The sequence below is a fragment of the Andrographis paniculata genome, unplaced genomic scaffold (genome assembly GCF_009805555.1).
Source record: "Andrographis paniculata isolate CXL003 unplaced genomic scaffold, ASM980555v1 Contig5END, whole genome shotgun sequence".
NCBI classification, from domain to species: domain Eukaryota; kingdom Viridiplantae; phylum Streptophyta; class Magnoliopsida; order Lamiales; family Acanthaceae; genus Andrographis; species Andrographis paniculata.
This window is the reverse complement of record NW_026137595.1, coordinates 1,603,172-1,629,678: the sequence shown is the minus strand read 5'-3', so window position 1 is coordinate 1,629,678 and position 26,507 is coordinate 1,603,172. Positions and strand designations below refer to the sequence as shown.

General features: G+C 38.6%; 5 protein-coding genes across 7 annotated transcripts; 4 read left to right on the top strand and 1 right to left on the bottom strand.

Annotated features, from left to right (window-relative positions):
• The first annotated feature begins 699 nt into the window (after positions 1–699).
• Positions 700–9,245, top strand: LOC127258840 (ABC transporter C family member 5-like). 3 transcript variants are annotated; one of them, XM_051285868.1, is made up of 12 exons: positions 700–904; positions 1,135–3,471; positions 3,603–3,923; positions 4,001–4,087; positions 4,393–5,079; positions 5,200–5,364; positions 5,595–5,889; positions 5,977–6,191; positions 7,638–7,943; positions 8,643–8,706; positions 8,795–9,034; positions 9,112–9,245. In XM_051285868.1, exons 2-12 carry the CDS (start codon positions 1,387–1,389, stop codon positions 9,222–9,224), a joined length of 4,578 nt encoding a protein of 1,525 aa, XP_051141825.1. In that variant the 5' UTR covers positions 700–904; positions 1,135–1,386; the 3' UTR covers positions 9,225–9,245. The 3 variants fall into 3 exon arrangements, with proteins under 3 accessions (XP_051141825.1, XP_051141824.1, XP_051141826.1); XM_051285869.1 differs by lacking the exon at positions 700–904 and having other exon boundaries at positions 1,505–1,615; positions 1,696–3,471; XM_051285867.1 differs by having other exon boundaries at positions 5,595–6,191.
• A 3,433-nt stretch (positions 9,246–12,678) lies between these two features.
• Positions 12,679–15,155, top strand: LOC127259048 (xyloglucan galactosyltransferase MUR3). Its single transcript, XM_051286190.1, has one exon. The coding sequence runs from the start codon at positions 13,275–13,277 to the stop codon at positions 15,018–15,020; it is 1,746 nt and encodes a 581-aa protein (XP_051142147.1). The 5' UTR covers positions 12,679–13,274; the 3' UTR covers positions 15,021–15,155.
• Positions 15,156–17,573: 2,418 nt separating this feature from the next.
• On the top strand, positions 17,574–19,962 carry LOC127259095 (subtilisin-like protease SBT1.2). The gene has a single exon (XM_051286243.1). The coding sequence runs from the start codon at positions 17,574–17,576 to the stop codon at positions 19,878–19,880; it is 2,307 nt and encodes a 768-aa protein (XP_051142200.1). The 3' UTR covers positions 19,881–19,962.
• A 71-nt stretch (positions 19,963–20,033) lies between these two features.
• Positions 20,034–21,412, bottom strand: LOC127259050 (photosystem II reaction center PSB28 protein, chloroplastic). Its single transcript, XM_051286192.1, has 2 exons — positions 20,995–21,412; positions 20,034–20,654 (listed from the first exon to the last, which is right to left on the bottom strand). Exons 1-2 carry the CDS (start codon positions 21,119–21,121, stop codon positions 20,185–20,187), a joined length of 597 nt encoding a protein of 198 aa, XP_051142149.1. The 5' UTR covers positions 21,122–21,412; the 3' UTR covers positions 20,034–20,184.
• A 1,544-nt stretch (positions 21,413–22,956) lies between these two features.
• On the top strand, positions 22,957–26,433 carry LOC127259094 (MDIS1-interacting receptor like kinase 1). Its single transcript, XM_051286242.1, has 2 exons — positions 22,957–25,612; positions 25,698–26,433. Exons 1-2 carry the CDS (start codon positions 22,957–22,959, stop codon positions 26,105–26,107), a joined length of 3,066 nt encoding a protein of 1,021 aa, XP_051142199.1. The 3' UTR covers positions 26,108–26,433.
• The last annotated feature ends 74 nt before the right edge of the window (positions 26,434–26,507 follow it).

Sequence of the window (26,507 nt, the reverse complement as noted above, 5' to 3'; positions counted from 1 at the left end):
GTTAACAGAAACGGCTGTGCTGCATTCGGTCCTCGCTCGTGTGACTGTGAGTGATGATTGCACGCGTCATTCATTGTCTCGCAATGTTACTTTTAGGGTATGTTTGTTTGACAATTGAATTTTAAATATATTATTAATATTTTTTCAAAAATATTAAATAAAATATTTATTTTTTATTTTTTATATTATATTAAAAATTAATTTTATATTTAAAATATCACACCAAACACCTGTTTATATCATACAGTTATTCAAATTTAAAATTTTTATTATTAAAATAAATATTAAGTTAATAAATGGACTATATTATAAGACATCATGCTTTATAAACTAAAATAATATCATTAGTTATAATCAACATTCCAACCATTCCCATTCCCATAAAATGAGATGTTACAAAGATGGCAAACATCAATTTGGTCACGACGCAGACTCATTGGTTACAACTACTTATTTTGACTCAATGTTTGCGGCTCATTTAATTTTTATTTTATTTCAATATACTAGAATTTAACTTTTTTTAATAAAAATAGAATATTTTATTATTTCGGATTTTGTTATTATTATTATATTTTTTTTCAAAATTAGAAGACTTCTAAAAATTATGTCTAGAAGCTACCTTGGTATCTAAAAATCATATATTAAAAATAAAAGGATGTATTTAATAATGCATGTATATATATATACTGACTGATACATACGCGTGTATCCCTTACATTTGTGTCTCTTTCTCTCTGATTGCATTGCAAGAGCTCTGGCGTTGTTGGAGTGGTCGGATTCCATCTCTTCCGGAGCGTCGGAGTTGTCTTCTCTTCTCTTCTGTATATGTATACAGTATAATAGTGCAGCAAAACTTGCTCCGACCATTACCCGAGCAGAGCAGAGCCGAGGAGCACGAGCTCAGGTCAGTTTTTGGTATTTTCAGTAATGGTTGCCAATTGATGCACTTCCTGCCGACTTTTGTTGTCGCTAGTGAGGAGAATACTAAAAAAATTATTTAGGTATTCAAAGATCCGTGTATGTATGTACGTCACATGAGAGAGTTAAATTTGATTCGTGCTCTGTTGATGTTGTTTTGTTCGTGCTGGTTTGCATTGATTTCTGTACTTTGTATATTTTTTTTGGAGGGTACAGAGTTGGTTGGATGATACAGACGAGACGTCTCTGATTCCGTGTGCAGATTCCCCATCTCCATTTCCGTGACTCGTTATTAGGTTGCGCGTGGTTTAGTTCGTTTGCCAGAAGTTGAAATGCTGTTTGCACGGCGTGATTTCTCATCGGCTGCCGACATTTCTATATTTCATTAATTACGGCGGCTGGTGTGTGTGTTCTTCCTCTCGTGATTTCTCATCGCCAGATCGATCGATATCTGCAACAGTTCTTATTATGGATATAATTCTTCAATCGGCGGCTGAAACGTTAGCTTCGGAAACTTCAAATCGACCTCTGGAAAGTACCCCCGGAGCTCTACCGATCCTCGACTTGGCGTCAATTTGCATCAACTTGACCCTGTTTCTCGCCTTCATCTCCGTTGTTTCCGCAAGGCAGGTGAGTTTGTGCTTTGGTCGGGCCCCTCTTCGGAAGGACAGCTTGCTGGGGAGCTCCATTGGTGTAGGTGAGGAGCTTGGGAATGTTGTGATTGGTAGAAGGTACAAAGCTTCACTTCTTTGTTGCTTCTATGTTTTGTTCGTCCAGATATTGGTGCTAGGGTTTGATGGAATTGGTTTAATTCGGGAGGCTGCAAAAGGGGGAGGTGGAGAGCTACATTGGACTGCAGTATTGTTACCTTCAGCTCAGAGTTTATCATGGTTTGTGCTAAGCTTTTTAGTTCTTTACTGTAAATACAAAGCTGCTGTGAAATTTCCATTGATGTTGAGAATTTGGTGGGCGGCATCATTTGCAATTTGTTTGTTGGTTTTGTATGGTGATGGGAGAAGAATTTTGACAAAAGGATCAGGACACTTAAATTCTCACGTTTTGGGGAACATATTTGTTTCTCCTGCACTTGTTTTTCTATGTTTTGTTGCTGCACGTGGAGCTACCGGCATCCAGGTGTTTAGGAGAAATGATCTTCAAGAGCCCCTGCTGGTTGAAGAAGAAGCAGGGTGTCTGAAGGTAACTCCTTATGGTGAGGCTGGTCTTTTCAGCCTTCTCACTCTCTCTTGGCTGAACCCACTCCTTTCGATTGGGGCAAAGAGGCCACTTGATCTCAAGGATATTCCTTTGCTCACAACAAAAGACCGTTCCAAGACGAACTATAAGGTGTTGAACTCGAACTGGGAGAAGTTGAAGGCTGAAAGTACCCTGAGCCAGTTGGGTTGGGCGATTCTCATAACGTTCCGGAAAGAAATTGGCTGGAACGCAATGTTTGCTGGTCTGAACACTTTAGTTTCCTATGTAGGACCATACTTGATTAGCTATTTTGTGGATTATCTAGGCGGGATAGAGACTTTCCCGCATGAGGGATACATTCTTGCTGGAATTTTCTTCGGCGCAAAGTTGGTAGAGACCTTGACGGCCCGACAATGGTATCTTGGTGTTGACATTTTAGGTATGCACGTGCGTTCAGGTCTCACGGCTATGGTATATCGAAAAGGACTAAGACTTTCAAACGCAGCCAGGCAAAGTCGCACGAGCGGTGAGATTGTAAATTATATGGCTGTTGATGTTCAGAGAATTGGGGACTATTCTTGGTATTTGCATGACATATGGATGCTTCCTCTCCAAATTATCCTTGCACTGGCGATCTTGTACAAGAATGTAGGAATTGCATCGGTTGCTACACTCGTTGCCACTATTGTATCCATTGTTGCAACTGTTCCAGTTGCAAAGGTTCAGGAAGATTACCAAGATAAGTTGATGGCAGCGAAGGATGATAGGATGAGGAAGACTTCAGAATGCCTCAGGAATATGAGGATTCTCAAATTACAAGCTTGGGAGGATAGATACCGGGTGATGCTGGAAGAAATGCGGAGTTTGGAATTCAAGTACCTTCGGAAAGCTCTTTACTCACAAGCTTTCATCACATTTATATTCTGGAGTTCCCCTATATTTGTTTCAGCAATTACTTTTGGAACTTGCATTTTGCTAGGTGGCCAGCTCACTGCCGGTAGTGTCCTTTCTGCTCTGGCTACATTCCGTATCCTGCAAGAGCCGCTTAGAAATTTCCCTGATTTGGTTTCCATGATGGCTCAAACTAAAGTCTCCCTTGATCGAATTGAGGGATTCCTGCAGGAGGAAGAAATGGAGGAAGATGCGACCATTACCTTGCCGTGGGGCGTATCACCTGTGGCCATAGAAATAAAGAACGGAAACTTTAGTTGGGGTAAATCTCCAGCCACCATGACGCTGTCAGATATACAGATCAAGGTAGAAAAGGGAATGCGCGTAGCTATTTGTGGGATGGTTGGTGCTGGAAAATCGAGCTTCCTTTCTTCCATCCTTGGTGAGATTCCAAAAATCTCTGGTGAAGTAAGTCTAACCATGTAAAAGCTATCTTTGGTTTTTTAAACCTTTGTCTTTCAGTACATTGATGATTCTCATGTTGTTTTTCGAATTTGGCTGTTGAATTCTGGTTACTTGCCTATGTTTGTATATTGTAGGTGAGAATATGTGGTTCTGTAGCCTATGTCTCGCAGTCTGCTTGGATTCAATCGGGAAATATAGAGGAAAATATCCTTTTTGGAAGTCCAAAAGACAAAGCAAGATACAAGAGTGTTATCCGTGCCTGTTCACTCAAGAAAGACTTGGAGCTACTATCACATGGTGATCAAACCATCATTGGTGATAGGGGCATAAACCTTAGTGGTGGTCAGAAGCAACGGGTACAACTTGCCCGCGCATTATATCAAGATGCCGATATTTATTTACTTGACGATCCCTTTAGTGCTGTTGATGCACACACTAGCTCAGAATTATTCCAGGTTTGGACATGATCTTCATAAATATATGTACCGGTCAAGCATCTCAACACTAGCTAAATTATTTCTTTGGAATGCAGGAGTACATGCTGGGAGCTCTAGCTACTAAAACGATTGTCTTTGTCACCCATCAAGTTGATTTTCTTCCTGCAGCTGACTTAATTTTGGTATGACTTGCTTCTCTTTTAACATGTCAAGGAAAAATGTTATCAAATTTGTGCTCTGCTTTGAACCACTTCTTGTGTTACTATTATTTGTTGTATTGGTTGATTGGCGGACCATAGTTGAAGTGTTGAGCTTTTAGTGGTATGATCTGATCTACCTTGAGATCAGGTAACTAAAAGTACTAGGATTAGTCTCAGGGACATTCTCACGTTATAAGTTAGTAGAGTAGAAATGAATAAATGATCTGCAGATCACATTGCTGTAATTTGATGTTGGACAATTTCGGGCATGTTTTACCTTATTGCAGGTTTTAAAGGAAGGCCGTATCATTCAAGCTGGAAAATATGATGATCTTTTGCAAGCAGGAACAGATTTCAGCACATTGGTCTCTGCTCATCACGAGGCCATTGAAGCTATGGATTTTTGCAACACGGCTTCTGAGGAATCGGACAGAAATGATCCTGTTGATCAGACATGTGATTCAATTGATAATAGTGATAATATTGTATCATCTTTGGAAAGGAATCCCGGAGAAGTTGTATCATCTTTGGATCAAAAAGCAATCAAAGAGAAGAGGAAAGCTAAGCGTTCTAGGAGAAAGCAGCTTGTGCAGGAAGAGGAACGGGAGCGGGGAAGAGTCAGCATGAAAGTTTATTTGTCATATATGACCGCAGCATACAAGGGAATATTGATTCCATTGATTATTCTGTCACAATCACTATTTCAGATCCTTCAAATAGCCAGCAGTTGGTGGATGGCTTGGGCAAGTCCGCAAACTGATGGCGACAAGCCTAGAACCAGCAGCATGATGCTTATCGTTGTCTACATGGCACTTGCTTTTGGAAGCTCCTGTTTCGTATTTGTTAGAGCCGTTCTTGTTGCTACTTTTGGCCTTGCTGCTGCACAGAAGTTATTTCTGAAAATGCTAAGAAATGTGTTTCGAGCACCTATGTCTTTCTTCGACTCTACTCCAGCTGGACGAATATTGAATCGCGTATGCTCCCATGGATCCTGATGAACTTATTTTTCTCCTCTTTCTGCCACTTATTTTATTTTATAATCCTTGATTGAGCTTCATATATATGATGGTTTCTTGCTCACTTGTCATCATCAGGTTTCAATTGATCAAAGTGTTGTGGATCTGGATATTCCATTCCGACTTGGTGGCTTTGCTTCAACAACTATTCAGCTTCTTGGCATTGTCGGTGTCATGACTCAAGTTACCTGGCAAATTTTGCTTCTTGTTATCCCGATGGCAATTGCTTGTTTATGGATGCAGGTAAGCATGCTATGTCATGCCATTTAGCTTTATCGATTGATTCATTCACTTTATGTGATCTGTGATGAACATTCTGGAATTATGTGATTGAATAGCCTTTTCTGTGTCAAATTTCTATCAAATTAGAATACAATGAACAAGGTTGCATCTCCACTTTCTGTGCATTGATTCATCTATTAATGTGATCAATCTGTACCGTTGAAAGTGAACTGATATTATTGCTGATGCAGAAATACTATATGGCCTCATCTAGAGAACTAGTCCGTATTGTTAGCATCCAGAAGTCCCCTGTAATTCATCTTTTTGCTGAATCAATTGCCGGAGCATCTACCATCAGAGGCTTTGGGCAAGAAAAGAGATTCATGAAGCGAAATCTTTATCTTCTCGACTGCTTTGCTCGTCCGTTCTTTTGCAGTGTTGCAGCCATTGAATGGCTTTGTCTGCGCATGGAATTGCTATCGACATTTGTGTTTGCTTTTTGCATGGTCATGCTTGTGAGCTTTCCTCATGGAACTATAGATCCAAGTAAGAAATCACTTCTCTTCATTGCCAATCTACATCATTTGATTTCATTGCTAAAGTGTAGGCAATGTTTTTCATTTCTGTCAACAGGTATGGCCGGCCTTGCAGTGACGTACGGCCTCAATCTGAATGCACGTCTATCACGATGGATACTTAGCTTCTGCAAGCTTGAAAACAAAGTCATATCTATAGAACGAATTCACCAATACTCCCAAATACCTAGTGAAGCACCTACAGTTATTGACGATTCACGACCACCAACATCATGGCCTGAGAATGGCACAATCGAACTTATCGATTTGAAGGTATGCATTTTGATCTAGTATCACTCCTTTTTTATGCTCTATTCCTGTTTTAGCTTGTTATCTGATATGTTGTGTTAAGATTAGAAAGCCATCCTATCTCATCAATAAGGTGGCGATTATTGTGTTGACAATATAAAGTAAAGAGACATTCAGCACACAATATACATACAAGTCGCACATAAAGTGTTAAATAAGAGCGCATAGGTTTGGTGTTGTATGAGTGCACTACTTGTGTTGTTTTTAACTGTAATGTGTTGTTCGATTTATGTTAACATATATACAAATGTAACATATGTCATAGTAAAAAACAACACAATCTATAGTTAAATTCAGCACAAATAATACATCAGAGTAGAAAACAACACAATCTATAGTTAAAATTTAGCACAAACTATGCATTCATACAACACGACTGCATGTTTTGTTGTGTTAAAAACAAGCTTGTGTTGCTTTTATACTTCAAATGTGCTGAATAGGAAAATCATAACACACAAACTTGTTGTTTATATACTTCAAATGTGCTGAATGGAAAATAAGTATGGTGCTAATTTCTCTCATTCAGCATAGTAACCACACCGCATCAATAGAGACCAAGCTTGCCAGATTTACATATTTCAACTTTTAAGTCCAATGCTGCGGTGTTGTACATCTTTGTAGTTTGTATTATTGTCCTAGGCATTCTTGTCATATCTCCGGAAACATTACAGCACCATATGTAAGATGCTCAGTTTCTAGAAAACCTGTGGATTCTTACATGATGGCGGTAGGTTAGTAGAGGGGGACAAAATATTTGAAATTTAAAATATATTAATATATTCTAATAAAAATGTGTATGTATAGCATATTTTGTGGGGTCTTTTGTATTTAATATTTGTTTGAAATTATTTAAATGTTAGATACTATTTGTCTTATGTTTTTTTTTGATTTGTTGGACATTATTTGTTTATAAGTGAAGTTATCTATTTTTTTAAAAAAAATAAATTAGTTTTTTTAATATATTATGTGATTTTTGAAATTTTCAATTTATTAAAAAATTTGAACCATGTATCCAAATAGGCTAATACTCACCCCTAATGTTGATTATAGCAAGGGGATGCGGATTTTGTGCCTATCCAACAAGTCTAACATAGTACTGATTTGACAAGCATATATATCATATATTTATATGCGTTATATATTGTATTATTAATTTGATTAGATATATATAAATTTATATTGATCATCCCAGTAACATAAATTGATTTGGTCAACGTAAGCATCCGGTTGACCTGATCAATAGGTGATCCATGTCCATGGCAAAGAATATTAGGTTCTCAACATAGAAAATAGTTTTCTTTTCCCTTTCTCCCGTATAAAGCTTAAGTAGATGAAACATGTTTAAAGAATCGTTTGCAATTTGGTACAAGATGAGTACAAATAAACTGGCGGCTGTTTTTCCTTTCACAGGTTCGTTACAAAGAGAATCTCCCTGTCGTGCTGCGTGGCATTTCCTGCAAATTTCCTGGCGGCAAGAAAATTGGAATCGTCGGGCGTACAGGAAGTGGTAAATCCACCTTGATCCAAGCTCTATTTCGACTGATTGAGCCAGCAGGTGGAAGGATTATCATAGACAATATAGATATCTCAACAGTTGGTCTTCATGACCTCCGCAACCGGCTTAGTATAATACCCCAAGATCCAACATTATTCGAAGGAACTATTAGAGGCAACCTAGACCCCCTCGAAGAGCATTCCGACCAAGATATTTGGCAGGTACCTTTTCCTCCATTCTTCTATCCATCTTATAGGAATTTAGTATATTGGATTGCAAACTCAAGTCCCACATTCGAGCACTTTTGGAGCAAGTCAGGTAAAACAGGAAACATGTTTATAGGGTGTGTTTGTTTGGGGATTTTTGGATTTTGGTTTGAGATTTAAATAGTAAAAATTTTGAAGTTGAATTGTAGTATAAAGTCACATAAATAGATATTAATGTGATATTTTAAATATAAAATTGATTTTTAGTATAATATAAAAAATAAAAAATAAATATTTGATTTGATGTTTTTGGAGAATTTTTTCTACTTAATAGTAAGAATTATGTAAAGTTTTATAGACGAACACACTCTATATCATGTATTGTCGGTTAGCACAGGACGAACTGTCATTGCTGAAATCCTCGATGACATCTCATGCCATTTTTAGATACAATGTTTCTTTTGATGGGTTTGAAAAAATTTTGCTTTGATCCATATTATAATAATAATAATAATGTATGATGAGATGTTTTGTAAGAGAAAAATATGTATTTTAATACCAAACTCAAACCAAAATTTTCCAAAGTAAATCAAAAGAATCAGACCCCTGGTTTGGAGGTAAAAGAAGCAAACTCTAATATGTTTAGATGTCCTCACGTTTGATTTTCTAGTGTACTATTACATCGTATTCATTAGACTATCTGAACTGCTGCAGGCACTAGACAAGTCTCAGTTAGGAGAAATAGTTCGACAAAAAGATCAAAAGCTCGATACGGCGGGTAAGCTTTTCCTCAAAGTTGTGCCATGGCACGACAGTAATTCAAACCATGAACATCCTGAGAACTCATTACTATATTTTTTTGCCAGTTTTAGAAAACGGAGACAACTGGAGTGTAGGTCAGCGGCAGCTGGTCTCCCTCGGCCGAGCCTTACTCAAACAGGCAAGAATCTTGGTTCTCGATGAAGCCACAGCATCAGTCGACTCAGCGACAGATAACCTCATCCAGAAGATAATAAGATCAGAATTCAGGGATTGCACCGTCTGCACAATCGCCCACCGTATTCCTACAGTCATCGATAGCGACCTTGTTTTAGTCCTCAGCGATGGTCTGCACCCTCTGTCGTCATTACTTGCATTTATTTACTCATCCTCTCTCGACTCAACGTCAATTCTGTTTTCCCAGGTCGCGTGGCAGAGTTTGATACTCCGGGAAGACTGCTGGACAACAAAACCTCCATGTTCTTCAAGCTCGTTTCGGAGTACTCATCAAGGTCGAGCGGCGTTCCAGACTATTGACGATCTTTGCAGCGCAGAAAATCGCGCAACGCAATCCATCGATGCAGCTGCTAGTGCTCTGATCAGCTCAGCCCCGAGACGGGCCGGTTTTCAACTCCACCGCCGGAGCTCCGGGGAACACCGGAAGCTGCCTGGACACTCACCGGCGGCGCTCGGAACAACAGCTTGGTACTAGTAGAATATTACTAACACTCTGTTTTTCTTACAAAGTAATAATACAATACTACAATACAACGCTAATTAAGGCTATATATATATATATATTTATAGAGTTTTTTCAATTTTGTTTTATAATGTGAGAATTTGCAATAGTTACTCTGGTACACTCTTGGTAAATCTTTTATCAGACTTATATTTATAGAGGTTTAATTGAGTGCATATTAAGTCATTCCTAAGGGAATATCTACTTTCCTTGCCTCTCTTATAAAGCAAAGCATTTTTATATCATCTTTCTTGAAGTTATACCACCTTATTATTATTATTATTATAGTCATAAAATGAAAATCTTCCCTAACCCATAGTACATCGAACAAGCCTCTCAGGCTGTCCTAAATCCTCAATGCCACCCCAACTCTACCATGGAAGCTTCGAGAACATCAGATTGGCCGGCCGGAATGTCGGAGCTTCGCTGATAATGGAAAATGCCTCCGACCCCTCTTCCGGAAGCAGCTGCAGCATCAACATATACATAAACAATGACATACAAGGTATCAACAACTCAGTCCTGGTCGCGAGCGACGTGAAGTTAGGAGATCCCGGAGTTCGACTGAGTTTCGAGGGGCTGAAAATGGATAGGGGCGTTCGTTGGCTGACCAAAACTAAGGGGACAGGTTCTTGTGGTTGTTATTATGCATTGGTTGCTGCAGTTGTGATGTTGCTTGTATCTGTTTTTGTTCATTACCTCATGTTTTGATTTTGTTTTGGATTTTGATTTAGAATGGATGATTCATTCATTTCATGTGTCTTTGTTAGAAGGATTTGTGTTGATTTATATTATTCATACAATTTTTTTTTTAAAAAAAATATCAAATATTTATTTTTTATTTTTTATATTATATTAAAAATTAATTTTACATTCAAAATCTTTATTTTAATTTTTAAAAAGAAATAATTATGAATAAAAATTCTATAAATTTTGATAAAAAATCGTGTAATAAAATAATTCAAAGTAATCTTAATAACTGTTAAATGTCATATACTTATATATTTATATAAAATAAGAGTTGAATTTGATATATATTTTTTTAAATATGTGTGCTTGTTTATAATATAACAAATGCTGTTTAATGTTAAAAAAATTTACATGCTTTTTTAAAAAAAAAATTATTGGCTTTTTTTTAAAAAATAATAATAATTTTTTTTTTTTGGTTTAGTGTGTATATACTTATAACTTAAAATTATTTAGATTAGAATAAATTTTTAATAGTGGAAATTGATTTTAACATTTTTTTCCCCTCTATAATATTATTGTCCATTGCCTTACACTATCAAATGTATCAAGCAATAGTATTTATAGAATTTATGATGAATAATAATGTTAAAAACAAATACAGTGACTGCCAATTGGGACAAACAATAAATGCACCTTTAATCACTGGAAACCAATCTTTTTATAAATTTAAGAAAATAGTAGTTCAAATCTATGCTCACTATTTTTTTTAATTATCATTGAAAAATATTTTTATTTTTTTTAAGTAAAAAATTATTATATTTTTGTATTTTATTTACTGTAAAAAAAATAACAATTATTACTCATTTTTATTAAAATTTATGCTCGGTCGAATGAACACGCATTTTCACGACGGAACGAGTAATAAATAAATTTTGGGTCGGTTGCATTATTGATTAATCAGACCATGCACTGTAACAAATTGAATTAACATTATTCATTTGGGTTGTTTTTAAATACTATCTTTTATTATGATTGTTTTATTTATAGTTATATTATTTTTAATAATCTAAATATTTAATTATTTTAAAACATATCTTAATACACCCCCCAATGAATCCGTTGACAAATTTGACATGTTTAGTATAGGAAATTTAACTGTTGACTTTTAGCAACAGCAAACGATTCGACAAGACATTAACTTCAATCGTGGTTTAGGAGAATTATATAATTAATTGATAGAGAGTATATTCAGGCGATCCTATTTATTTTTAAATTAATTAATTAATTAACTAATCCAAGCTTAATCGTGCTTGTGCCCCATCTATATAAATTTTAGTGGGGAATACTTGCGTGTGGTGAGGGTGCAGGTTACTAAATAAGATTTCCAAGTATTGTACAGGGTGTGTTTGTTCGGGGGATCGGATTTCTAATCCAATGTCCATTCTATTTTTTTTTTTCTCCAAAAAACATCGAATTAAATATCTATTTTTTATTTTTTATATTATACTAAAAATCAATTTTACATTCAAAACTTCACATCAACACCTATTTATATTATATCATACAATAATTCAAATTCAAAATTTTTACTATTCAAATCTCAATTCAAAATCCAAACTCCCAAATAAACACACCATTGGTATTAAAACTAATGTTCTCTAAAATAAAAATATTTTAAGAAATATCAAGTAAGTGACATATTTTTTTAAAATAAATTGAATATATATAATTATTATATTTTCTTAAATAAATATAAAACAAATACTACCGTCCACTTTTAAGATCTCATTTATTTATTTTCTTTCGTATTGATATGTTAATATTAATTATTATATGAAACATTGTAAAAAAAATTACAAAAATATTCTATTACTATTATTATAATGACATTTGTAAAAAATGTATAATGAGATTTTTAGAATCAACAGAAGAGAGTATATAATTATTTTATTTCCTTCGTCCCCCAAAAAGATTGTTATTTGATTTTTGTTTCATTGTACTTAATATTAAAAGTATCCTTATATTTGAATATTTTAGTGGAAAAATATCATTATATATGTATTATAAGAGACTAATAAACAATTTTTTGTTTTATTTTTTTAATTTGTACCACGTATTGATATAATAATTAATATTCGAAGATCAACACGCAAAAAATCAACGACAACCTTCTTGCCGGACGGAGAGAATATTATAAAAAAAAAAAAAACATAATATATATATATATGAAATAGACATAAATTTAATAGAAGAAAAAGTATATGTATATATATATTATGTTTATTCAATGTATATTTAAAGTGTATTTTTTTCATCAAAATTTCAAAATTTACTATTTTATTTTAAGTTTTCTAAAAAATTTATATATTTTTTTATTTCTTAAACAATATTACATCAAATATTTACTTTAATATCAAATTCAAATTAAATCAACCAAAATACACAATATACTGAAAAATGGGTGTAATAAAGATTTTTGCCCATTGGGCCGGCATTGTGTGGAGTACATGCACCGAATGCAGTAAATTGAAACTGCAATTCTGTCCACGTTTCGAGCGGCGGAATTCCAACCGACATAGATGGGTTCCGTTCTAACATACGCGTATCTCCTTGCTAACTTGCGCGTCTTCTTCCCCCATACACCTATCATCTATGTGACGCTGATGGTAGGCGGTTGTCCGCTCGCCCCCCTCCCTCTCTTCTCTCTCTCTCTCTAAATTTGCGCGTTCTGTGTATATTGTTTTGGTCTGGAACGCGCACATGGAATGTCGGTGTACGCCAGGTTCGCTGATTTTTCTGGAATTTGAGTAAGATGAAAGGAAGTTTCGTTTTGCTTATGTTGATTGACGACGTCGCACACCGAAGCCAGTTGATTCTTCTGGTTGGTTAATCCCCAACTACTTCTATGTTTCGTTTCTCCGTTGTATACGATTGAGGCTGTTTTGCTTCTGTAAATTTTGTCGCGCATGAAGTTTTTCTATAGGATTCTCGACTCTAAGCTGAAGATTTAGGGTTTCGTCGGGTAGTGGATGCTCGATGCGAGAATTTTATGTGCAGATTTCGTAGTTTTGATGTTCTGTATATTTGTACGCAATGAGTGTGGCTTTCCTGTCGTTGTGGCGAATTTGTTGAATTTTTGAAGTGTGTGCCGGAATCTGATGAGACGCCGCCAGTCGGCGCTTCTACCGTCGGGCGAAGTCATGGAGAAAGGGCAATCGAAGAGTAAGTGCTCTAGGGTTTGCTTATTGGCCTCATTGTCTGCTTTCTTTTGGATTTGTTTGCTGTTCTTCCATTTTGTGGTGTTCAGTGATAATAGAATGGTCGATTCTTCGCCTCAATTAGATCTCTCTTCCATTACGATCCAATCAATAAACACACTGCCTGTAGATCCCAATCCCTCCACAGTCAGTCACTCTACCAGCATTCATCATACTGATACTTCTTCTAGAAACAAAACCATGGATCAAATTGAGCCAAAAGTTGCAGAATCCTTACCGAAGGGATTGAACAATAAAGAAAAGTCTAGTCAGGAGATGCAGACTTATCCTTTTATGAGGGCACTGAGAACTGTGGAAAATAAGAGTGATCCTTGTGGAGGGAGGTATATATATGTTCATGATCTTCCTCCGAGGTTCAATGAGGATATGCTTAAGGAGTGTAGGAGTCTTAGCTTGTGGACCAACATGTGTAAGTTCACCACAAATGCTGGGCTTGGCCCTCCTTTGGAAAATGTCGAGGGGGTTTTCTCAAATACTGGGTGGTATGCTACGAATCAGTTTGCTGTGGATGTGATATTTAACAACAGGATGAAGCAATATGATTGCTTGACTAAGGATTCGTCGCTAGCAGCTGCTATTTTTGTGCCGTTCTATGCAGGTTTTGATATTGCGAGGTATCTTTGGGGGCACAATACATCGACTAGAGATGCTGCTTCTTTGGATTTGGTCGATTGGCTTATGAAGAGACCCGAGTGGAGTATAATGGGGGGAAGGGATCACTTTCTTGTTGCGGGTAGGATAACATGGGATTTCAGGCGATTAACTGACCAAGAAACGGATTGGGGAAACAAGCTCCTGTTCTTACCGGCTGCCAAGAACATGTCCATGCTTGTGGTGGAATCAAGTCCTTGGAATGCAAATGATTTTGGGATTCCATACCCAACCTACTTTCATCCTGCTAAGGATAGTGAAGTATCTGATTGGCAGGACCGGATGAGGAGACTTGAACGGAAGTATCTTTTCTGTTTTGCAGGTGCTCCTCGTCCAGGCAATGTGAAATCTATTCGTGGTCAGATCATTGATCAATGCAAGAATTCGGAAGTGTGCAAATTGTTGGAGTGCGATTTTGGGGAAAGCAAGTGTCATTCGCCTAGCAGTATTATGCAGATGTTTCAAAGCTCTCTTTTCTGCTTACAGCCTCAAGGGGATTCGTACACGAGAAGATCAGCATTTGATTCCATGCTGGCTGGTTGCATTCCAGTGTTTTTCCATCCGGGTTCTGCTTACACTCAGTACACCTGGCACCTGCCAAAGAACTATTCCTTGTATTCAGTGTTCATTCCTGAGGATGAAATCCGAAAAAATGTTAGCATAGAGCAAAGGCTTAGTCGAATTTCGCCAGAGACAGTGAAGGAAATGAGGGATGCAGTCATAAATCTGATCCCACAGCTGATATATGCCGACCCCAGATCTAAGCTGGAAATGTTCAGAGATGCTTTCGATGTAGCTGTTCAGGCAGTTATTGACAAGGTCACAAAGCTGAGGAAGGATATCATTGATGGGCGCCATGATGATCATTTCATCGAGGAGCTGAGTTGGAAATATGCTTTGTTGGATGGTGAGGCAATGGGACCTCATGAATGGGATCCATACTTCTCTAAACCCAAAAAAGACCGACAAGTCTAATCCAGAGAGCTTATCAACAGAAGCAGCTAAAAACTCATGGCGGAGTGAGCAAAGACAACATTCTTCAATGGTTGCACACGTGTTTTGGATGCCAATGAGGTATGAATGGTATATATTATTTGCCACTTCATATAATCTTTGCTTAAAACCCGGTCATTCATTGTTGCGCCTTGGATATATTTATATATTTTTTCACACAGAGTCCTTAATGTTTTCCTATTCTAAAAATGGTTTGGTAGTGTTTTGTGGCCGTCATGCCTATGGCCTTTTGATGCATATGTGTAATACATACATACATACTTGATTGATGATATTTAATCATGGGTTGATTAGAAAAGCTGTGATCTTTGGGTTTGAGGTCAAGTCATTTTGGGGTGTGAAATTCATGAAATAACATGGCTGTGGCTTCTTTTTGTTTCTTTTAACTTATTCTGTTGGCCATGCTGTCCCAGCTCAGCTCAGCTCATTTGGATTAATATATTTAGTTTACTGACAAAAGCCATATGATTCTGACAAATTTGTGTATGTAGCATATAGTGCATAAGAGTGAGTTTCAGTATGCCCATCCTGGCAGCCTTGCCTTAACTAGGAGGCACTGGCTGTACTATTATTTACTACCAAATAAAAATGTAGGAAATAATGTAGGGCTGCTTTTATATTCTGGGCCTTTTTCGTGGGGGTTTGAACCCATGACCTCACGGTCACAAATCCAACAACCACGCTACCAGACCATCTCTTACGGGACCAATTCTTGTGTTATTATTATTTGTTGTATTGGTTGCTTGCGGACCATAGTTGGAGTGTTGAGCTTTTACTTAGATCAGGTAACTGAAAGTACTAGGATTAGTCTTAGAGACACTCTCACTTTATAAGTTAGTAGAGTAGAAATGATTAAATGATCTGTGAAGATCACTTTACTTTGCTATAACTTGTCGTTGGCCCGGCCTAAAAATCTTTTGGGCTTATTTTTTTGCCCAAGTATTTATTTTTCATATGGTACTTGGTTTTCGGATTCGGATCGTATTTAATTTTGTTTTTGCAGGTTATATTTTACCTAATTTTTTTTTAAAATATTAAACCAAATTCTTGTTTTTTACTATATTGTGGTACAAAAATCATTTCTTACATTTGAAACACATCAAAAGAACCGTTGTTCAAAATCCAAACCTTTCAACCAAACACAAACCTTCAGCTACACGTTAGGTGTAAATTGGAATTGAAACCAAACATTATCGTATGACCTTCAATGATTCAGTCCAAGGCCAACTAAAACAACATAATTGAAGCATTTGTCTGTTTGTTTGGAGAGAGATGAAGTTTGAATTAGAATTTAAATAGTAAAAATTTTAAATTTAAATAGTTGTATAATATGATATAAATAAATGTGTAGAATTGACTTTTAGTATAATATTGAAAATGATTTTTTTTAATTTTTTGATGTTTTTAAACGCAAAAAAAATTGATGAATATTAGAAATTAAGTAAAATATGACATACAAACACACAATGTGTTATCCCCGGGAAACTCGCAGCCGCTGTCCGAAAGTGCGCACTAGGTAAATTTCCAGCAGAATTTAATACTCTGCAAACTAAATCTGAAAAGAAAAATAACATTAAGCGAACCATGCGTTTTCATCTAAAGGTGTTACGGTTTGAATTCAAGACCTTCACTGTCACAAGTTCACTATCGATATCACCAGGCTATCCTTAGAAAGCAATGGAGAAACCCGTGAAAATGGGACCTGACCTGACGTCAACTGGAGATAGAGCTGTTGAACGAATTGAGCTGAGACGGCTCAATTCAGCTTGGTTAAAGCTCGTTCGTGAACGTTAGTGAGCCGAGGCAAACAACATAAATAGACTCGTTTGGTAAACGAACGAACTCGAGCTTTGTGCAAACGTTCGTTTAAATAATATATTTATTATAAATATTATATATACATATAAAATTATAATTTATTACTAAATAAAATATTAATTTTAAATATATAAATAAAATAATTTTAAATTTTCTTTTTAATTCATATATAAATTTTTAAAAAAAAGACAAACGAGCTCGAACGAACTTAATCGAGCCGAACACGATCACGAGCTCAAACAACAAAAATTCTTAACGGACCGAGCTCGAAAGCTTAACGAAAGAACACGAGCCTTGTTTGCGAATGTTAACGAACATTTAAAATTTGGGTCGGCTCAGCTCATTAACGGCTAGAAAGCTCAGCTGCATATATGCTGAACAAAACTTGGGACCATCACATGTTGGGACCATCACATGTTGAATGAACATGAAGGATGACCCTATACTAAAAAGGAGTTTATGTAATTAATAGACCCTCCCCCAGGATCTGGGGGGCCTCACCATCCCCTTCCTGCCCTTTCATTCCTGTCTCGTCTCAGTAAGTATTGTAATGTCAAGCCCTGCTGCAACTTCAGTTTCAAAAAAATCCCCATATTGAGACTCCTCGTTAAACTACTATGGTGTTAGGCTGTCTGTATAATAATTGATTCAACTTTCAAGCATAAACAAACAGAATTACCATGCATGTCTGTATCCATGGCGGCACTCAGCAATTCACACATCTTCTCCATCTTTTCGCTGCATTTGCTGCTATGCCTGCATGCACACAATTCGCAGACCTATGTTGTTCAGCTCCATCCATCATCTCTGCATTTCAGTTCTAAGCTTCAATGGCACCTTTCTTTCCTCGAGGAGGACGGGGATTCATCTTCACGCCTTTTGTATTCTTACAGCGCCGCCATGGAAGGTTTTGCTGCATATCTATCAAAACCCGAGGTTAAGAAGTTAGAGAGGCTCAGAGAGGTTATGGCAGTGAGACCTGACAGGAGGCTCGGGATCCACACTACATACTCTTACCAGTTCCTGGGGCTGAATACCAAGAATGATCATGCCGCCTGGATCACATCTAGATTTGGCAGAGGATCGATCATTGGAGTTATCGACACTGGTGTTTGGCCGGAGAGCCCAAGCTTTGGGGACAGGGGAATGCCTCGGGTGCCCCGGAAGTGGAAAGGGATATGCCAACAGGGACAGGGCTTCAGCGCATCGAAATGCAATAGGAAGCTCATTGGCGCTCGATACTTCAAGAAAGGTCACCGTATGGCTTCACAGGGTTTTTCCAGACTGGAATATGGATCGCCGCGTGATTCCCATGGCCACGGCACCCATACAGCTTCCATAGCTGGGGGAGCGCCAGTTCCTTCGGCTAGTGTCCTTAGGAATGGAGCTGGTGAGGCTCGAGGAATGGCACCATCTGCTCGTACTGCAATTTACAAAGCCTGCTGGTCCAGAGGCTGCTACAGCTCAGACATCCTTGCGGCAATAGATTCAGCCATCAAAGATGGTGTAGATGTGCTTTCCCTCTCCCTCGGTGGATTCCCGGCGCCATTTTATGATGATGTCATAGCCATTGGCAGTTTCCGGGCAATGGAGCATGGAATATCAGTCGTCTGCTCAGCAGGAAACAACGGCCCGATCCAAAACTCAGTTACAAATGCAGCTCCCTGGATTGCTACCATTGGTGCCAGCACAGTTGATAGGAGATTTCCAGCCATTGTTCGATTAAGCAACAGGAAGTACCTCTTTGGAGAGTCTATGTACCCTGAGAAGGGACCTGCAGCTGCAGCAAAAGAGTTCGAGCTGGTTTACATCACAGGTGGAAAAACCGGGAGCGCATTTTGCTTGAGAGGATCTCTTCCAAGACGAACAGTTAGAGGCAAGATGGTAGTCTGCGATAGGGGCGTAAACCAGAGGGCTGAGAAAGGTCAGGTGGTGAAAGAAGCTGGTGGTGCTGCAATGATTCTAGCAAACACAGAGATGAATATGGAGGAAGATTCGGTTGATGTCCATGTCCTGCCTGCAACATTAATAGGTTTCGAAGAATCAGTTCAGCTAAAAAATTTCATAAACTCATCTAGAAAACCTAAAGGAAGAATTATCTTTGGAGGCACAATTAAAGGAAGATACAGGGCACCTGCAGTAGCTCGATTTTCATCAAGAGGGCCGAATCTTGCTGATCCTTCAATTCTCAAGCCAGATATGATTGCTCCGGGAGTCAATATCATTGCCGCCTGGCCACAAAACCTCAGCCCCAGTCGCCTTACAGAAGATTCCAGAAGAGTGAACTTCAACGTAATGTCGGGGACTTCCATGGCATGCCCTCATGTCAGTGGACTTGCAGCTCTGATCTATTCAGCTCATTCAAACTGGAGTCCAGCAGCCGTCAAATCTGCACTTATGACAACTGCAGATGTTTGTGATAATCAAGGTAAACCTGTAATGGATGGAGACAAACCTGCCGAGCTCTTTGCAGTTGGAGCAGGACATGTAAACCCAGAAAGAGCCATCAATCCAGGCCTGATATATGACATCCAACCAGATGACTACATTACTCATCTATGCTCTCTTCGGTACCCAAGTTCAGACATATTTAGCATTACTCAAAGAAATGTTAGCTGTCACGATATTTTGCAGAAGAACAGGGGTTTCAGTCTCAATTACCCCTCATTTTCTGTAATTTTCACAACAGGAGACACAAGAAAGAGACTAAGAAGACAAATAACAAATGTAGGTATCCCCAATTCCATTTACTCACTAAAAATGGAGGCGCCTCGGGGTGTTGATGTGACAGTCAGACCGCACTGTCTGATATTCAATCACACTTATCAAACTCTAATCTACAGAGTTTGGTTCATTTCAAAGAAAAAATCAAAGGTCAAGGACACAAGGTTCGCACAAGGGCATCTGACATGGGTGGAAACAACTGGTTCACACAGGGCTCGAAGTCCTATTTCTGTGACATGGTTATCAACCAAGCGAAATAACATATTCTTGTCAAGCTAGTGCACTATTAACAATATATCAGGTATCGCTTTGAATCTACCTAATCATGCAGCTCCTACCTGGTATGCACAGGTTCATTAAACATTGGGGGAATATGTAAAAAGTGTTTCCTATACTACATATCTGGTATAATAGAATAGTCTATCATGCTCATCAAGGAAAACAAAAATCCTTCAAACATAGGAATCAAGCAGCAAACAAATCATCCCTCTAACCAACACTTGCATTCCACCAAATTATAGCCTCATGGAATTCAACAAGGAGAATAAATTGAAAAATGTACAAGGAAAGAAGATGCACTGCCTCACTTCTTGACAAAAGCCAATCCGTTTGCACTGGCATACCTCTCCATAAATCTCATAAACCTGTCCCACTCTTTAGGAGACCGCATTACATATTTGGCCTCAATACCAGCTGGCTTTCCATTTATATACTTGGCGCTCACATCAACTGACTGGAGTGTTCCTTCCTCGTCAATCATGAAGAATCCGGTGATGTCACCAACTACACTAGAGGAGTCGAAAACAGATGGTTCTGTAAATGAGAAAATAGCCATTCCATTGGTTCCATCCCTTGATTTGGTTAGCTTCACTTCTGGGATTGTTTGCTCGTCAGTCCCCTGAATAAACTGAATCGTTGGCTTCATCATCACAACACTTAGCCTAGGAGTGTTCCTTATTCTGGTTTGTTTCAACAAATTTGATTGACGCAGGCACAAAAATTGACCATTGAATGATGAACCCAAGCTAGAGTTAATAGCTCCTATCGAAAATCCTAACATAGAACAAGGAGATGATTAGGGATTGGATAATAAATCTAAATATCACATTTGAAACTTCACATATATCACCGAATTAAAGGCAACTATGAATTTAGAATAGAATTGGGCCAACGTTTTCTAGAATTGCTATATAATTCAACATAGTTCTCAAATTCCAAACCCTAATACTCTCTGAATTCGCAAAGAGCACACACTGAACGAAAGTACATCCATAGGCAACACATACATTTCCTCTCAATTGCCCAAATATCGCACACACCATATTCAAAACAAAGAGCAAATATTCACAAAATGCTAAACAAAAAAACGAAAAAAAAAAAAAAAGTAGGATACCTGAGACAGAGCGCGGGTAACTGCAACAACGAGAAATTGGAGAAGGGAAAGCCAGATACTGCAGCGCTGCCATTCTTAGATTAAGAAAATATTTTAGAGAGAGAGAGAGAGAGAGAGGATTATACATACGTACATATATAGTGGAGATGATAACGTGAGCGGTGTGTAATAACGACAGCCATTCGAGAGGATTGGATCATTTTCGTCGCACTACTGTTTCACTCTCTCGAATTATCGTAGCCCGCGAAATCTAGAGAAGAGACACGTGACGCTTCCATAATATTTGGGCCGATGAATGGGCTTTTATGAATTGGGCCTATCCTCCAACTATGAGGCCCATGGACTATAAGCTTGTGGAAGCCCAAACAGAGTATGTTAGATCACGAAGCATTGGTCCCCCACCCTCCAGGCCTCCACGTGGGACACACGTGCCAGTGCTACTGCGTCAAAATAATCAAAGAGAGAAAAAAAAAAAGAAAAGCTAGAAATTAATAATAAAATTCTCCTTCTAATAATTGAGAAGAAATTGCAAAAGGGGCAAAGGATTAATAAATAAATAAATGAAAATAGTAAGTGAAGAAGGCGAAGTAGTAGTGGTTTTCACATGGGGAGGATTTGCAAACAGAGTTGAGCAAAGTGAGTGAGTGAGAGTGCCACACCACTCCTCCCTATTTATTTATCATTTCCTTCACATGTCTACATGTGAATGAAGTCACCAAATTTTATTTATTTATTTATTTTGAGGGTATTGCATGTGAAATTTGGAAGTTTATTAGTATGTTATAAAGAAATGGGGTTAGTATGTTTGTGAGAAGAAGAAGAAGCAGCAGCATGGCATGTATTTTTGGTTATGATGATTTGTTATTTACTTTCTTTAACATGGAAAGATTCTCTGATATATGTTTCCAAACAAACCAATCTGTCCATTTTAAGTGATTCGTGAGTCATGAATTCTTATCAATAACTAAACCACTTATGACCATTTTCTTTGCTGATTAATTTCTTGTCTTTATTTTGCATTTGATTATTTGTTAATGATGTGTGTCTTGTTGTGGTACCTGAAAGTCTGAGCAAGCGGCGGATGGGAGGCTCCCGGTAACTGAACTCCAGTATGATCTGTACGGTGTCAGTATCTGTTTGCCCTCACACGAATAACCGCCCGGGACCCGGGATCCCGGGAGTTGCAAGGCACATGGATGTTTTCGTCGTTCTTGGAAGCTGCCCTGTATCAGAAAATAACTGATCTTTAGGAAACTGATGATCCAAATCACTAACAATATTGACCCATGAATATAATAATATTTAAATTATTAAACTCGACAGTGCACTAAAAAGTTAAAAAAAAAAAAAAAAAAAGTAACAATCTTTCATCTCACAAAAGAGTGAAAATCAACCTTTCTAACCAAAACATTCTCATGAATCACACACCTCAAAACTATCTTCACATGCATACATATACTGATCTCAAAAGATTACTAAAGTGACTTTTTAATGGTGTGCTTGTGACTTAAGCAAATCAAATCAAAACCCGTCATTCTTGGAAGCTCCCAGGACCCCAGAACCAGAGAACATATAGTAATTTGACAAGTAGAAGAGGAAGAAGAAGAAGAAGAAGACTAACTTAAAGTAACAGCAATGGCAACACATTCTCACCATGTCTTCTGTCGGAATAGATTCCAAGAAAAGGCCAAAATTTTCCAGCCATTTTTATATCCAAACACAGCTGGTTTCACAATTCAAGATCTCCCAACCCCTTCTGATGAAAATATCAAGCAGAAATCATATTCAACAGCCAATGAATTTCGATATGCATCGAAGCATTTGTACTATACATGTCAGAAACTGACTAACCGGAAGTCTTCTTCTCCGCCCCCTCCAATTTTCAGATAACCTGCTGTCATCTATTTCCGGCCCCATCACTGGAAAAGGAAAATGGACTAAAAGTTAGAAGAACAACAAACCATGAAATTGGAAAGTAGATTACTTCTCCTGTTCTTGTTCTCCTTCAGTGTTTTATGTCGCTCTGTAGTCGGAAGTGTTGACAAGGATAGTGAGCAATCGATCCTCCTGTCAATACGATCAAGCTTGATCGATCCGCTGGGACGTATCAAAGACTGGAAATTGCAGGACAATGCAGCGGCCAATGCCACCGTACATTGTGGATGGACTGGTGTGGAATGCAGCTTGGATGGAGCTGTCGAAAGGCTTGATCTTTCCCACATGAATCTTACAGGAAGTTTGTTGGAAGAAATTCAGGGGCTCCACAACCTGGTTTCTCTCAACATATGCTGCAACAGTTTCTCCTTGCCACTGCCAAAATCTTTGGCTAATTTGTCTGCACTTCAGAGCATTGATCTGAGCCAAAACTTGTTTGCTGATCTGTTCCCTGCCGGTTTTGGAATGGTGGCTGGATTGGTATCGTTGAATGCTTCTGGAAATAACTTTTCAGGTTATCTTCCGGAAGATCTTGGGAATGCTACTTTGCTTGAGAGCCTGGATCTCAGGGGAAACTTCTTTGAAGGCCCCATTCCAGGGATTTACAGGAACTTGGGGAGACTGAAGTATCTTGGTCTGTCAGGAAATAACCTCACAGGCCGAATACCGGCAGAGCTTGGGGAATTGTCGTCCCTGGAGACTATTGTGCTCGGATACAATGAGTTTGAAGGTGGGATTCCACCTGAGTTTGGAAACCTCACCAATCTCAAGTATCTTGACCTGGCAATCTGCAATCTTGGAGGATCCATTCCAGGTGAACTTGGAAAACTGAAGCAGCTACGAACGGTCTTCTTGTACAATAATAATCTCGAGGGAAGGATTCCGATGCAGTTTGGTAACCTAACTTCCCTGGAATTTCTGGACCTGTCTGATAACAAGCTGTCGGGCGAAATTCCAGTTCAGATAGCTGATATCAAGAATTTGAAGCTACTGAATCTAATGTGTAATCGACTATCAGGTTCAGTTCCTGCAGCAATTGGGGGATTGGCTAATCTGGAGGTACTAGAGCTTTGGAACAACACATTGTCTGGACCTTTGCCGGGTGATCTTGGCAAGAATTCTCCTCTCCAGTGGCTGGATATCTCATCCAATTCATTCTCTGGGTCAATTCCAACCTCATTGTGCAGTAGATCAAACCTGACTAAGCTCATCATGTTCAACAATGCCTTCACTGGTTCAATACCGAGCACTTTATCAGCATGTACTTCGTTAGTTCGGATCAGGATGCAAAACAATCTCCTCTCTGGCACAATCCCAGTTGGTTTTGGTAGACTCAACAAGCTTCAAAGACTGGAACTTGCAAACAACAGCCTCACTGGCCAAATCCCAAAGGATCTTTCTGCTTCAACTTCTCTTTCGTTCATTGATTTGTCAAGGAATCACCTGCAGTCATTGCTTCCTTCCTCAATTCTATCGCTTCCGAATCTTCAAAGCTTCATTGCCTCAAGGAATGACTTGGTGGGAGAAATCCCAGATCAGTTTCAGGACTGTCCTTCGCTTTCTGTGCTTGATCTCTCATCGAACCACTTTACAGGAGGTATTCCGAATAGTATTGCCTCTTGCGAGAGGTTGGTGACTTTGAATCTGAAGAACAACCAGTTAGAAGGGCCAATCCCAAAGCCAATTGCGATGATGCCGGCACTGGCAATCCTGGATTTGTCAAACAACACTCTGACAGGTGGGATCCCTGAAAATTTTGGAAATTCTCCAGCCCTGGAAATGCTCAATGTATCTTACAACAGGCTTGAGGGTCCTGTCCCATCCAATGGCATGCTCAGGACTATCAATCCTGATGATCTCGCAGGCAACGCTGGACTGTGCGGTGGTGTACTCCCACCTTGTTCACACAATGCAGCGTACAGAGTAAAGCAACATGGCCTGGAGGCAAAACACATCATCACAGGATGGATAATTGGAATATCAACTCTACTTACCCTGATCATAGCAGCCATTGTGGCTCGGTATATGTACAAGAAATGGCAGGATGGACATTGCTTCAATGGAAGATTTGAAACAGGCAATGGGGAATGGCCTTGGAGACTGATGGCATTCCAGAGACTTGGTTTCAACAGCAGTGACATCCTGGCTTGTATCAAGGAATTCAACGTGATTGGGATGGGGGCAACAGGAACCGTGTACAAAGCTGTGATACAGAGGCTGAACATGACTGTTGCGGTAAAGAAACTGTGGAGATCCAAACATGATATTGAAATGGGAGCAACTAATGACTACCTGGTCAGAGAGGTTAACCTGTTAGGGAGGTTAAGGCACCGGAACATCGTCAGGCTACTGGGATTTCTGCACAATGACTCAGATGCCATGATCATATACGAGTTTATGCAGAATGGCAGCCTTGGAGAGGCTTTACATGGAAAAGGGGGAGGAACTTTGCTCGTCGACTGGGTTTCCAGGTATAACATAGCAGTTGGAATTGCGCAGGGCCTGGCTTACCTCCACCATGACTGCCATCCACCTGTCATCCACAGAGATGTCAAGTCAAATAACATATTGCTTGATGCCAATCTCGAAGCGAGACTTGCTGATTTCGGATTGGCAAAAATGATGCTAAAAAAGAATGAAACAGTTTCAGCAGTAGCAGGATCTTACGGATACATAGCTCCTGGTAAGTTCTTCTCATCTGCAAAGATCAATCCACAGTTTCATTCTATATGTACTAAAAGTGTTATTATTTGATACCTGCCTGACAGAGTACGGTTACACACTGAAAGTTGATGAGAAGAGTGACATCTACAGCTATGGAGTAGTCCTGATGGAGCTCCTGACAGGGAAGAGGCCATTGGAACCTGAGTTTGGAGAATCTGTCGACATAGTGGAATGGATACGGAAGAAGATGAGGGATGGCAGGTCTTTGGTAGAAGTTCTAGACCTAAGCGTGGGGACAACCACACATGTCCAAGAAGAGATGCTCTTAGTTCTAAGATTTGCTATTCTCTGCACTGCCAAGCTTCCCAAAGACAGACCATCGATGAGGGATGTTCTATCTATGCTCGGAGAAGCAAAGCCACGGAGAAAAAGCAGCAGTACTGAAGGAGGGAACGGTAATCCTAACAGAGACAGGCCAGTTTTCAGCACCTCACCTGTGAATGGATTTCTATGAGTACAGTAATATGGATTCTTGTTCCTCACCAAGATAGTATTTCTAAGTTTTTCATCTGTACCTAGCTACGCAATTGAATTTGTACTAATTCTTTCAGTTTGTGTACTTTCAGATATACCTTGTGTCTAGAATTTAGAGGAGAGTATGCACATAACCTTATGGCATCCAACATGTAAGGAAACTACACTGATGCTAGGACAATCGAGCCCTGAAACTTCTTCCTCAATTTCTCTATCTAATGCTTGACAGATCAAATTTTTACAAACAGCCTAAATCCTAAGATGGCATTGCCATGAAGCATGCAAGAACCACTTCTATTCATATCACTAAAGAACAGCATGTTTACTTATGTTTATGACCATATCGAAGTAAACCACTCGGCATTTAGCAATTTAGATTC

Excerpts from the sequence above, each read along its gene's own strand:
- LOC127258840 (XM_051285867.1), top strand. The coding sequence starts at position 1,387 with ATGGATATAATTCTTCAATCGGCGGCTGAAACGTTAGCTTCGGAAACT. Across the intron at positions 5,080-5,199 it reads CTGGACGAATATTGAATCGC|GTTTCAATTGATCAAAGTGT; the intron begins GTATGCTCCCAT and ends TGTCATCATCAG. Across the intron at positions 5,365-5,594 it reads TTGCTTGTTTATGGATGCAG|AAATACTATATGGCCTCATC; the intron begins GTAAGCATGCTA and ends TTGCTGATGCAG.
- LOC127259048 (XM_051286190.1), top strand. The coding sequence starts at position 13,275 with ATGAGACGCCGCCAGTCGGCGCTTCTACCGTCGGGCGAAGTCATGGAG.
- LOC127259095 (XM_051286243.1), top strand. The coding sequence starts at position 17,574 with ATGGCGGCACTCAGCAATTCACACATCTTCTCCATCTTTTCGCTGCAT.
- LOC127259050 (XM_051286192.1), bottom strand. The coding sequence starts at position 21,121 with ATGTATAATCCTCTCTCTCTCTCTCTCTCTCTAAAATATTTTCTTAAT. Across the intron at positions 20,655-20,994 it reads TTACCCGCGCTCTGTCTCAG|GATTTTCGATAGGAGCTATT; the intron begins GTATCCTACTTT and ends GTTCTATGTTAG.
- LOC127259094 (XM_051286242.1), top strand. The coding sequence starts at position 22,957 with ATGAAATTGGAAAGTAGATTACTTCTCCTGTTCTTGTTCTCCTTCAGT. Across the intron at positions 25,613-25,697 it reads TTACGGATACATAGCTCCTG|AGTACGGTTACACACTGAAA; the intron begins GTAAGTTCTTCT and ends CCTGCCTGACAG.